The sequence below is a fragment of the Pterocles gutturalis genome, unplaced genomic scaffold (genome assembly GCF_000699245.1).
Source record: "Pterocles gutturalis isolate BGI_N339 unplaced genomic scaffold, ASM69924v1 scaffold9472, whole genome shotgun sequence".
Lineage (NCBI taxonomy): Eukaryota > Metazoa > Chordata > Aves > Pterocliformes > Pteroclidae > Pterocles > Pterocles gutturalis.
Genome location: NW_010112732.1, coordinates 3,762 through 17,391, shown reverse-complemented (window position 1 = coordinate 17,391; position 13,630 = coordinate 3,762). Strand labels below are relative to the sequence as shown.

Below are 13,630 nucleotides of genomic sequence, written 5' to 3'. Positions count from 1 at the left end.
ACACAGCCTCTTAACTACCTACTATGAAAAAAGTTAACTGTCCCAGCTGAAACCAAGACAGAGGCAACTCTGTTGTTTAGGTTGTGTCTTGCCTTTCACTTATTCCCACTACCACAGCAGTAAGCAACAGACCAACTTACCTTTCCAACATCAGGACACCAGCAGTCAAGGTCCCAAAAGGTTTTAGCTGCCTTACTAATGAGATAACTTCACACATTAATTTAGTGAAAGCACATTCTCTTCTCTAGATTGGTAGTGTTATTCCATCTTTACCACAAAGGCAATTCCAAGAGTCAGAATATAAAAAAAACACTGAGATTTTTTACTTTTACAGACTAAATATATTGACACCTTTTATACAAATAAAAGCAAATTATAGTATTACATTAACAAATTCTAATACAAAAACTGTATTTCATAAAATGCAATTTTAAAATCAAAGCTCTACAGAAACATACAACTCTCCTATAAAGATATCCAGTCCACTGAGCATTGTTTGCTCAAAATATAGTTACGAACTTAAATATGCTTGTAAGTGTATTACACTTGAACTATACATTTGGATAAACATTACTGAAATCAGAAAGTAAGAAAATCTAATTACCAGAACTAGCTGTACAGCTCGAATGAGAAGAAGCCACCAGCTGAGTTCAGTAGAGCCCACAGCTGGAGCACTTTGCCTTGCTGGTGGCTGACTGCACCTTTCAAACACATTCAGCAGTCACATGAACACTTTAGTGTTACCAATCAATAATGTACAAGAGAAAATAACGTAACTGTTGGTGGTAAGAAATGGAGTCACAAGCCACATTCAGATCACAGGCAATATGCTTCCTACACCACTTACAAACTAAAAACTTTCTTCAATAAAACTGATTTACCAAATATTTAAACCAAATTTTTGCCGATTGGTCTACTTCACGCATGTTTACTGCTTTTCAGTTTTTAAATATTATGAAATGATTGAACTAGCTGAATTAAAGGTATATAAAATGATAAACTATCAAACATTCACTTTATACATAAACATTTCTGAAACAGATTTACAGTATACAATTAGTTTATACAGCTTAAGCAACTGTTACAATGTCATTTCTCTCAAATTGAAAGCAGCCAAAAGGTCCAAGATTTTGTTAAAAAGTTCTTAGTCACCATTCAAATTTTAGCTTTCTTGTCTCACACTGTTCACATCCATGTCATCCCATTTAACACTGCAGGGTTCATTTAATAAACTATACCTTATTCCATCTAACCGTATGCTGCAAAACCAGTTAATGTGCAACAAAAGCTCATTAACTCCGATGTGTTTTTAAATACAATGTATCTACATTTTTCCCCAGAACGCTTTCGCTTCCTGAGCTAGACATAAAATACCTTAAAACAGGTTTAGACACAGATCTGAGACCCCATGAGCAATCTACATTAAAATGCATAGAGGCAAAAAAACCCCACACCATGTCTGGTAGCTTGCACTACTATTTGTTTGCACTCTAAATACATTTTAGGTGGCTCTAATAATCTGTTGAGTAAGGTAGCAAACTTTATATTTTAATTGTCTAAACTGTATTATTATGTATTGCTCTTGCCTTTTATGACTTTAATATAAAAGAATGTGTACATGTCACAGCCTATTAAATACTGCTTATAATCTTGTCATCTCAGTGACTGGATTTAGAAATGCTACAGTCTGCAACAGAAGCATGCAGTTTTGGTAGGTGCAATTTGTTAAAGAAATAAATTGTGTTTTGCTTTTTTAAGATCAAACCTGATAGTGTTCAGTAGTAATGTCTAAATCAAAGAAGGACAGCGTATTAAAACTGATATTTTGCAGGTACTTTTCAATATTTTTACATACATTTTTATTTCCATCGAAGTTTGAGGTCACTGTCAATGAAAAAGAACAAATCTAAATCAGAAAACAGATTTTTGTTTGGATGAAAACAGGTTTTGGAGCTATCCATGATTTCTATTTTTGAATCTGTATTTCATAAATCATCTTTGAATTAAAAATTAATTTTACAATCAAACAATGAAGTAACTCGCAGTAAAAACTATAGTATTAAATAAGCTTATACAGTAAATTGCAATATGGTAAGCTTGAGTTTAAGGTGCTATTCCATCAGCCCCAAAGTCTTTTAAGGACTTTACCATGTAGGCATCATGTCCGGGAACCAGACTCTACCCAAATGTTTTGAGACTTCCCAATGAATCTGCTCTAAGCTGTATTTCTGATCAGGAATCAAAACTTCCTCCATAATAGAAAGCTGAGAGAGACGACCGCCACACATCTTCACAAACTCAACAAAGGCACTGCAAGAGACTTCACATTCTCCTAGGCCAACGGCTGACAGATACTTGCAGCGTTCTGCAATACGGATCAGCTCTTCATCCAGCGGCCGCAATCCATTGGCACACACCACCAGTTCAACTAACCGAGGACACGTCATCCCAACGCGGCCAAGTACGTCTTTGCTTACTGATCTTCCAAAGTAAAGGTGAGTGACAGGTATTTCGTAACGAAAGAATGGGTCAAACTCTTCTTCGTACAAGAAAAAGTACATGACTAAATTTACTTTAGGAGAATGCTTGATGAAAGCATCCCAGCTGCTCTTCTGAATCATGTGGAACTGAGTCTGTCCAGGATTTTCACTGACAACATCAATGCGCAAGTGTTCTAACCTGACGTGTTTTTCAGAAGACAAAGCAAGCAGAAGCTCATCACTCAGCAGATGGTAGTTCAGCGCCAACTCACGTAAGCCATGACACTGGTCAGCCACGCAAAGGATACCTGGGGAAAGAGAACATTGTGAAAGGTGTCGCACAGGTAAATATACTAATAAGTGAACAAAAAACATACAGGTGATAGAGTGATTTTTTTTTTTTACGTATGTCATGAGAGTGCAAAGATCATGTATTTCAACATGCAATCAAGACCTAACATCAAAACAAGATCGCACTGGACAACTGGAAGATGACTCTTTTTCCAATAAGCATGCCCTTGTGACTTCTTTGTACCTACATGGTAAGATAAACACACACACCCTCCCACAGGACTACATTGCTGTTTTGCTAGGGAAACATAAAGAAGTCAACACATTACACTGTATACTTTCCTGTGGGAGTCCATTCCCCTGCTACAAATATATAAAGAACATACCCTGACTGTCCTGCCCTCTTTTAAGACCACATATACTCAAATTCTTTTTTGTAAAACGGGCTTGCTCATAATAAAAGTATTTCCCTAGCCTGCACTGGAAGAACTTCTGTCCATGTCCGTGGCTCACAAAGCAACCATGAATTAATCTGTCACCTAAGCAAAACTAAAATGAACACTAGATTTTAATTAAATACAGAAGTTGCTGCTGTCAGTATTTGTTCCTTCTAGCAAAGTATAAATATTTAAATTTGGAAGAACAACAGCAAAAAGAGGGAAAACACTACAAATTGGAAGCAGTAATTCCTGGAACAGCGATTTTCAGACTTTCCCTTTAATGTATCAATATAACCTGCTGCTCATGGAAGACAGACACTAACAAAAATAATTCAGTTCAGTCTATAACGTTTCCACTCATCCTATTTGCAGACACAGTCAATGGTACTGCACTAGTAACAGTACTAAAAAAAAATGCACTAAAAAAGGCATACAGTCCTCTGCATTTCATGACCCAGAAAACTGAGTGAAATTCAGAATATGGTCTTTCCATTAATAGAGGAGATGAGAACATAGCATTTAATATAGAACTGAAAAACCTGAGCTCAATACACAATAGCTTTGAAGCAATGTGAAGAAATATAGAAAGACAGTAGTTATTTTAAGATGCAGTTATTAAACTCAAAAAAAAAAAAGCCTATAAAACACTTTCTTAAAAAAAATACTGTAAAAATATTGCATTAACGTAGACATCTAAAAAGTATGTATTTTCCACTCAAGGATCTGCAAGAACACATGCATCAGAGGCTCTTCTAACTGTATCAAATACTGTCATTTCAAATATAAAAAGTTTGTTAGATGACTTTAAAAAAAAAGAATTTATGTAAACAGAATCTTAACCCAACTCTTATTGCAATTATTTCCTGCAGAAACAGTTTATATACATAAGCATATTCATTATTTCATTCAGAGGGGAGGGGATGGGAACCATGATGAAGTGAAAATCTAATTTTTTTTTTCTAAAGAGTAGAGTACAAAATTTGAACAACTAAGTATAACTAACAAACTTCTGTGTACCTCCTATACATTCCAGAGATTACTTCCTGTCTTTGAATCACAGCGAACAGTTATTCTTACAGCAATACTCCTGCAACAGCTACTATGACCACTCCATTTAAGCAGACTTGGGCATGTTGCTTCATAATACCCAGGCCTGTTGACACATGAAACATTTTAAACAGTTTCAAGATTCAGACAGATTGTCTCATCACTACACAGATTCCCAAAACAACTGGCTACAAATTTAGCATCCAAATCAGCTTGTTATCCAAAGCTGCCATCCTTCAAAAAAACAATCTTTGTTAACTTTAAAGGTACATTATTGACTAGCACAATGCAAGAAGAGAAGAACTGGGTTCAACTTGCTGCAATCTTTTATGGGCCTAGGACTGGATATCCACATCACATACTGGCAATGACATCCTGTAGCCTGTGTATAGCAGTGACAATGAATACTGTAGATAGGTACTGGAGGGCCTGCCTGGAGCCCATGCTGCAAGTGGTACATTCACAGAACATCCCCAGGCACTGCCTAAACCTTTGTTTCACTAAGAGCTAAACTTTTCCAATAACATACAGCAGAGATTTGTATCAGAAAAATCCCTCTACTAAACTGCTGATGCAGACACACCCTACATCCATGCTTCTCCCCTATCTCCCCATTCAAAGAGAAGCAACCCTCCTACCCAAAAAGTAGAGCAGAAATACAGCCTTTACAGAAATGCTTTCAGTTCCCTCTCTTTTAATAGCTAATATTTCAGGTAATAAACAACAGCACATCAATGTGGATTTAAAAATAACCATTATTTTGTTTAACAATGTACTGTTGCAGTTCTAACACAAGTTAAAGTACAGCAAGCAGAAAAAACTTCAGATAAGTTCACAAAGATTAGAAACAAACTACTGCCTTTGTTTCTCCAGCCCAAACCCTAACACATTTGTACAGTACTTAGGGATTTACCTTCGTACAGGAACTTAGGGATAATTCACAGCATCCTTTGGAAGAAATTCAGTTTCATATCAATCTTTTTCCTTTATTCCTGCAGTAGTGGAGTCTCTCTTGCACTATTTGCACTACTTTTCTCTGTCCTTCACTTAACAAATTCCTTAAGAACTAATCTAGTAATGAACATTTGCCGCTGCCCCACCCCCTCCAGCTGCAATTTGAAGGCTTGTTGTATCATTTTAAGTGCATCGACAAGTAATTAGTTTAGCATAACTCATGGCCCCTTTGGTTCAATTAAAAGTTTTTCCACATTTACAGCAGACTGCTATTTATAATATTCCCAGCAGAAAAAAAAAAATCCAGGTAAGTCTCAGTGCTCAAAGTTTCTCATTTTCCTTCAAGAGTGTCATTTTTGCAGCCTGCCTGCTCTGAAGCCAATCATCCACATACCAGCTCCTTTCTTTTGTTCCACTTTTTTTTTTTTTATCTCAAGGCACACCCATACCTGAATTAAACAATCAAATTCTCCTCCTGTCTGCTTAGCATTGTCTGGTTTTGTCACTAACCCATCTGATCCCATTCTATTCACCCTTACCCTATGAAGGACAACAGCAATCGCGCTCCTTGTTCCTTAAACAGGCATCGCTGTTTCTTACCCATTGTTCCTTCAATTTAAAACATCATACAAGATAGATCAAACAGAATACACCAGTCAAACAACTTTATAAACCCATGGGCCTCTCCCAAACTATTAAGCGTATGATGTTCCATAAAACCTTATAGCAAGAATTAGCCACAAGCCAGCAAAGTCTGCTAGAGCTGACAGGCTGCTCTTGGATTGAAGTCCTAGGAAATTACTCCCTTTGCCTAGCTGCACATTACTGCTGGAGCCTGTTCCTCCTGAAAGACACATAATGGCTCCTGTACTTCTCAGGCACAAGGCTTCTCAAACAAAATTTTAAGTCAGAAAAACAAGTCACTCAAGCTAATTTAAACAAACCCCTATCTACAATTACAAACCTTTGTAGGCAATAACACTCCAGTTAACAGGCTGGTGAACACTTTGCTGGACAAATCTGATGCAAAACAAACCTGCGTTTTCAGGACTACTTAATACAAAAAAAGTAAGGTTCTGTCCAAGAGCTACACCTGCAAAAGGTACTCAGTTTGTGTTTTGTTCGTTACCATTACTGCAACATGCCCTCTGCTACAGTATCATTTTCCTCACATACTGGGAATCCTGCTGGTGAATTTTACATCTCATATACCTAATACTTACAGTTGCAATATATTTGCATTAAGAAAGCTATGGTGACTACAGTAGTTTCTTATCCTCAGAAGAGGAATTTAACTAAGTTGACAGCATATAATTTATAATTCCTCTTCCATTTCTCAGTGAAAAACTCTTAAGTATTAAGTTGATGGGCTGTGAATCAAACTTAAACCTGCTGTGCATCGCACAAATCTTCCACAAATGTTAATTCTATGAACTTTAACAATCTTGAGTTATTTTATTCTGATACAAGCTGGCTTCATTCTTGCTGTAAACACACTCAGAGTGTTATTGAAGTACATCTGGTAATGGCAGAAGTTCTGCACAGCTCAGTCTCATCTCCCCTTTATTGATGCTGTCTGCCACTCATTCTCCAGCAAAAGATTAAACTGCTTTTTTTTCAGAATGACTAAATGAGCATCTTCATAATCCATTACATTGCAACACTCAAAATCCATCCACAATGAACTGCAAAAAAGGAGCCCACGTTCCAAAAAGCTTAATTATACTGGCATATTTAAATAGTCACTGCAGAAGTAGTGTACCCTCAAGTCAATACATACTCTAATTTTTAAAGTTCCACAAGAGGTTGGTTATTTGTCCAGAACAGACGCTCTGCAAGTGGTGGGACGGATGGATTGACAACCAGTTGAATTAGTATTTTTTTCAGTGACAGTTGTTGTAGTTACCATATTCATCCTCACTCTTACCTCACCTCTACTTTTTCAGAGGTTTACTGGTTTCAGATAGAATTTAATACATTAAAAAAACCCCCAAAAAACCAAAAACAAAACACCAAACAAACCAAAACAACAGTAGCTTACCAGCTGGAGAAACATGAGGACAACTGCTCATTTTCAACAGTTTGAGCGTGTCACTGTTGTTAGCCACTAGCACTTTGAGAGATGGATCATCTACTGGTGTATCGTCAATCTTAAGTGAAGAGAGGGATTTGGAGTTTACGAACACCACTGTCAGTGCAGAAATAAAGTGAGACTGAAAAGAGAAAAAGTTTAAATGAAGCAGTAGTATCTAAAATAAAAATCTCAGTGGTTTTACTCTGTACACAGCAGTCCTACTTTTATTTACTGACAATATTTGCTGAAAAAGCATTCTTTTGATATTGCATGATTAAAAACTAATACTAAAATGGACATATTTTTGAGCAGAGAAAGTACAATCATTTTTTTGCTATCAGTCTATGTATTTGGCAAATCAAAATGTCAAAAATTAAGCATAAACCAAGAACCTGTCCCAGGACCACCAACTACACAAACTTAAATCTATTGGAAGACCATGAGCAAAGAGAAAGCCTAGAAGTCCTAATTTTGAGGATTATTTGCAAGTTGCATAACAAAAGAAGCATCTTCTAGAACAGGAATTCCCACGTGGTGAGTTGTGTTGCATTGGTGAGATGCAAACACGGTCAGGAGTGGCAACCCTGTGCTGTCAGGATGTGTCCAAAGCCAAACAGTACATCTGCCTGCCTACCATCCACACGGAGTTTGAATGGTTTTATCTTGCAAAGCTAACTGCAGTGGTCCAAACAGAGGCCAGGAGAAGGTAATCAAGTAATTACCAATAAAGCAGCAGAGATAATGCAGGTTCACTGCTCAAGGTTACTCCGCAGTATTTTCATGTAACCACTGAAACTTACCAGCAAGACAGAGCCCAGGACACCTTAACTTGAGAAACACAGACTAAGGAGCAGATACAGCAGTGTTTGTAGAAATCATCAGTAGTATGAAGGAAGTGAATAATTAGCTTATCTTCAGGATTTCTTACAACTGAATAGAGGACTTAAAAAAATTAAGTACCTCCTCCATGCATACATTAAGTATCCCATAAAATGATCTGTTACTTTGATTTCAATGCTCTTTCACACTAAGCCACATGCACATGTAGAATCCTGAATACAGTTATATGAAAGAAGGGTCGGTAATAGTACTTGCTCATTCTTACATGATATGTTTGTGGTTTTTGCTAAAACTCACACACAATTAGATTTAGAACAGGAATTAATATTTTCACATTAAACTGTCAAAGTCAGTTCATGCAAATGGAAACAAAGTTCAAATCAGAAGCATTCAGCATTTTGGCTTTAGGAACCACTCCCAACTATACTGACAACACGCTGATTATATATGTTACATACTGAAGAAAAGGGGCCACTCCGTAATCTGAAAGTGTTAGTATTGTGTTTTTGTTCTCTGTATTTAGAATGTAATTCCCTTCACTAAGAAGGCTGTTAAACAGAAAAGCAAAGAAAGTTAACCATGTTTACAAAACCAGGCAACTTCAAACTGTAGCCTGAAGAGCTAACAGAAGATAGGCACTATCCGAAAATGTAAAAACTGGTGATTTAATGTCTTTTCAGTATTGCCACATATGTAGCCCACAGTATGATTCTTCAAATGATTCATGTAGAATGTGCTCAATGAAAAGACTAGGCAACACAACGCTAAATGTGATTTGCAAATATGTGCCAGATGTTGCGTTACTTGAAATCAGAAGAGCACTGATGAAGATAATGCAAAATCATTCAGACTTCCTATACAGTCTGATAAAAAAAATGTGCAGTGTTAACCATTTTTCAGATCCATTCATCTTTGCCTGCTTCTCACCCAATGGGCCTGTTACTAACAGCTTCACACAAGAACTTATTGATAGTCCAATTAAATTCTTTAGTTTCATTAGTGGTCTAAGAAAGTTTAAAAATCATTGCTGGTAACAATATTTTTGTGAGTGGTAAACATCAAAAGGCGAATTATGCCTAGAGTTGGTTTTGGCTCATTTTGAATACATTTTTCATCGGCCACATGTGAACCTATTAGGAACAAAAAAAAGGAAGCCTGGATTTTAGAATAAGACAATAGCATGAGTGACTACAAATAATTATTCAGCAAGCTGAATAGGACCACAACATATCCCTCCAGTGAAAGCTAAGTAAGAGAGCTAAAACACCATTCAGATTAAGAAATAAACACTACAAAGAGCTGAAAGGACAAAGTATTGCTAACACAGTAAGACTGTGGATTGTTTTCATTACATTCAGGTTTTCTGATAGTCACATCTCAAAGCACATCGAAAAAAGGAAAAAAACATACAAAACCTAATTAAAGATCTGGAAAGCTTCGTTGAAAATTAAGGATTAAAATATATATATTCAAGAGAACTACACGACACGGCTCTGATCACTGCCAAGGATAATAATTGATAATCCTTCTGGAGCTAACCTTGCTTAAACCCTATAGCCTACTTCCTTTCCTCAGGCTGTCCCTAGTTCTTGCTTGTCCTTGTTGCCATCATCAGCAATGACATCACTGAGATCCAGCTAATAGTGTAGCTGTATCCAGCCCTTCACATACGTGTGGACTGGATTCAAGAATTGAGGCTGTGAGACATCCGAGATGTCCCTGCCATAGAACAAGCAGCCCAGGTTACTCCAACCACTCTCCTGCTCCTTAGCAATAGCACATTTCTGCCTCCCTAGCAGGAATTCTTGTTTAGAAGCACATACAAGAGATTTGTTGTCTTCTAGATTAGATGTCTTCTAATAAAATATAATTTTTGGTAAACATGCAGGGTAAAAATCTGACAGAAAATTTCAGAAACACAGTGCGCTTTGCCTAAGAATCTGACACTTGACTGCATGACATGAAGTTCTGAAAATCATGACCTTATTGCTTTCTGAAGACAGCTCAATGATAATATAATCCCTACAGCAAATCCACATGGATAAAACTCTACCACTCATTTGATTATAATGGTCTCCTAAACATCTTCCACAGTACAATTACACAGGTATGAATCATCTGGCCTCCTGACTTGGATCATGTTGCTCAGTATTACATTGAGGTCAACAGACACGAGGACTTGCAAGAACAAGGTCAGAACTAAGTTCTCGCATGCAGAGAATAAGTGAAACTTTAGTTATCCATCTTAGTTCCTCCTTTTAACAGAGCCCAGTAATAAAGTTTTCTTTAACAAAGACTCAAATTCTTACAATAAAACTTTTCATAAAGTTACAGAAATAGCATATGAATCACTGCAATACTTTGCTATACAAAAACATTAATATTAAAATACCTTTGGTAAATCCATGAAGCTTGGCCGGGCAGTTGAAATTAGCCCAAGTGTTTTCAGAGAGCAATTCACAAGCTGTGACAAAATATCACAAGCTGCTTCTGCAGATTCCTTGCTACTGTCCACCTTAAAACAAAACAGATTTATTGGTTCAGAAAATACTGCATCGAACACACTCTTTACAAAAAAAGCACAGCAGAGCAGATGTACTTTTACTTTTTTTCCACTTTACTTTCTGAAACATGATTTCATAAAAACACACAAAACACTTCATTGGGAATCCACCAATGTCATTTTTTCTCACACAAAAAAAGCACATACCAAAAGCCCAAGATAATTTGCTATACATTTACCACTCTCCCAAGCAGTTTGTTAAAATTTAGCGTGGTGAGGGCACAGCTAAACAATTTGTTCCAAGATGTTTCACATCAAGCAATAAGTGCAGGTTCATTTGGTTCCAGAGCCCACCCCACTTCCTCTTTACAATCTTGCTTAACAAAATTCAGGAATTCTACAAACACTTTACTGTGTGAAAAAGCTGATTCCTTTTACGATGGCTCAGATCATAACATATCGCTGCTGGAGAGTTAAGTGCATCATCATATGAACCTATACGACTGGGCCTTCATCATTAATACCACAGTAGAGATAGAATAGATACTAAAAAAAAAAAAAAAAAATCTTCATTATTCAGCTTGTTACGCAACTGAATCACTTGATGTGCCTCCAGTGGATTTCCCCCAACACTCAGATGTACTTTCCAAATAACCTCTTATATACAGTAGGTGTGACAACTTTGTAAACCTACAGAACAGTAAAAAGCTTAATCACAAGATCAATTTTAAGTCTACCATAAGCCATGCTACCTTGTCAGCAACTGATCTAAGTCTGATGAATGTTCATTTTCTGCCCTAACACAAACGGAAAAACCTCAACTTTCAACAATCCAATCTTTCTTTGCCTACAAACAGTTCTAAGTTTTCAGCCTTGACAGAGTAAAAGCCAGTGTTATATCCACTTCCTTACAATTATCCTGGCTAGTTAGTATTTCTGGCAATCTAGAGTTCATTCTGCAACACTGAAGGACAACTGAAGGAACACGTGCAAGAATTGACACAGGTATCACCCCACCAGTGAAGGAAATCTGAAATCCTTCAAAAACATTCGATGCAAAGCAACGTAGACTGGAGATAAACACTGGAAGGTGATTCCAACACTGCTACAAATTTTCTTTATTCAGACACTGATAGAAAACCTGCAAACCTTGTGATAACCAGTTTACCTTTGGTATCACATCAAGCAGTAGCAATACACGTAATGAGGCAGAGGTGCCCCAGCTAACCTCATGCTGGTGATTCCTACATGAAAACTGCCAGATCTCAAACAAACAACTAGTTTGTCCACCTTGCTGCAAAGTCATTTCCTTTCCAAATTTGTCACACAGCTGATACATACGCAGCCATGACTGTTTCACAGCACTCTTCCAAAACAGAGGGATATGTAGGCCAATGTTAAGACTAATGTAAAGGTTTTCATCTGCTGAAAATAATTCCACGATGTTAACAATGCCAATTATGACCAAATGGTATTTGTCAGCCAAGCACAATCAGTTGATATATTATCCTGTGCAAATACCATCTACTTTTTCAGCTAACTGAAATGTGGCTGTGCTGAGTAGATGCTATACACAGACTATCCCACAAAATTTAGTCTTAAAACTGCTAGCTGCTTACTAGTAGTACTGAAGTCACATCTTGTGCATTAGATGTTTTCTAACCATGAATATTAGACCCAACTCTCCACAGGATGTGAAATGCCCAATTTATGTATCCCGATCAAACTTAATTCTGAGGCAGGAACCCACACAGACAGTAGTATCACAACTGCAGCATTTCTGCCCATTCACTGAGGCACAATTCTAAACCAGTTAAGATGCTACAAGAAAAAACAAACAAACAAAAATCGCCACCTACTGGAATTAAGGCAATGAAAAGGCATGTTCAGAACTGTTATTGCAAGTTTTGGTCCTGAAAATATATCCAAATAAATGAACTAGGAGACAACCTCTATGTCTATATGCCCATTTAGAGAAGCCCTTTTTTCAGTACACTAGGCCTGAGAACAAGGCCTACCACAACGAGAGCTGACATATTTCTTTTTAAATAACTGTCAATCCTAATAACAAAAACAACATCATAAAGAACATAACTGAATGTTAGGAAGGCATGTTAAAATGTTTTGATCACAATTGTCAATTACTGCCTATCATCAGTATTTCAATTATTGACATAAATTAAATCGTACTTCTCACGCTTTGATATTCATAAAAGTGAACCATCAAAGCTGTTTCAAAAGTATCAGAGACATCTTCTTAAGATATTCTAAATAAAATGCAGAAAAAAAGAAAAGAAAAAAAGAACCAAGTTTAGGAAATGCTTTTATTTTAATAAAATTGCTTTCTAAAAGCCTCAAAAATACACTACCTTGAAGCTTACATACTGCAGGTGATTGGAATGCCTCTTTATTATTTGTTTGATTAGTTCAGGATGCGTAGCCCTCAAGTAAGACGTAGCTGGTTGATTCAGTTCAAACTCAAAACACCTCCAGAGATCAGGCATATGAAACACCTGGTTCCAGCTTCGGCAGACCTGTGATGCATGAGCGCGATCCAGAAGGGGCAAGTATTGAAACACCTGCAGGATAATGTCTTGAAGCAGGTTTGCCCAGTCAGGACTCTGCACAACTATGGTTTTCTCATCTATAACCTTGTGTCTCTTGGATTCTTCCTCAGTTGTCTCTTCAGATGAACTGCTGTTGGCCTCATTAGTTTTTCTTCCTCGTTTCATTCTATAAAAATAATATGAAAAAGAACCCTATATATTTTTGTAAACCTAACAGAGCTGAAAAGAACAATATTAATAAAAAACTGTGCAGGTGAAAAAGCATGTTTTCTGTAACCACCCTTTTACAGGGTTTCCCACACACATACAAAAGAAAAAAAAAAAGTAATGAGTCAATGGTAGTCTAAAAATAACATTACCACCTAAACATACATCTTTAATATGACTCCTTTCATCATTAACAGTGCTAATTCATTTATAACAGTCACTTTCAG

The 13,630-nt window shown here is 36.8% G+C and overlaps 1 protein-coding gene across 1 annotated transcript; it reads right to left on the bottom strand.

The window, feature by feature from the left end:
- Nucleotides 1-1,748: 1,748 nt before the first annotated feature.
- FBXL3 (F-box and leucine-rich repeat protein 3) lies at nucleotides 1,749-13,361 on the bottom strand. Its single transcript, XM_010074172.1, has 4 exons — nucleotides 12,999-13,361; nucleotides 10,519-10,641; nucleotides 7,254-7,425; nucleotides 1,749-2,788 (listed from the first exon to the last, which is right to left on the bottom strand). The coding sequence occupies exons 1-4, from the start codon at nucleotides 13,359-13,361 to the stop codon at nucleotides 2,145-2,147; spliced, it is 1,302 nt and encodes a 433-aa protein (XP_010072474.1). The 3' UTR covers nucleotides 1,749-2,144.
- Nucleotides 13,362-13,630: the final 269 nt, after the last annotated feature.

Excerpts from the sequence above, each read along its gene's own strand:
- FBXL3 (XM_010074172.1), bottom strand. The coding sequence starts at position 13,361 with ATGAAACGAGGAAGAAAAACTAATGAGGCCAACAGCAGTTCATCTGAA. Across the intron at positions 7,426-10,518 it reads GCTTCATGGATTTACCAAAG|TCTCACTTTATTTCTGCACT; the intron begins GTATTTTAATAT and ends TTCTCTTTTCAG. Across the intron at positions 2,789-7,253 it reads TCCTCATGTTTCTCCAGCTG|GTATCCTTTGCGTGGCTGAC; the intron begins GTAAGCTACTGT and ends CTCTTTCCCCAG.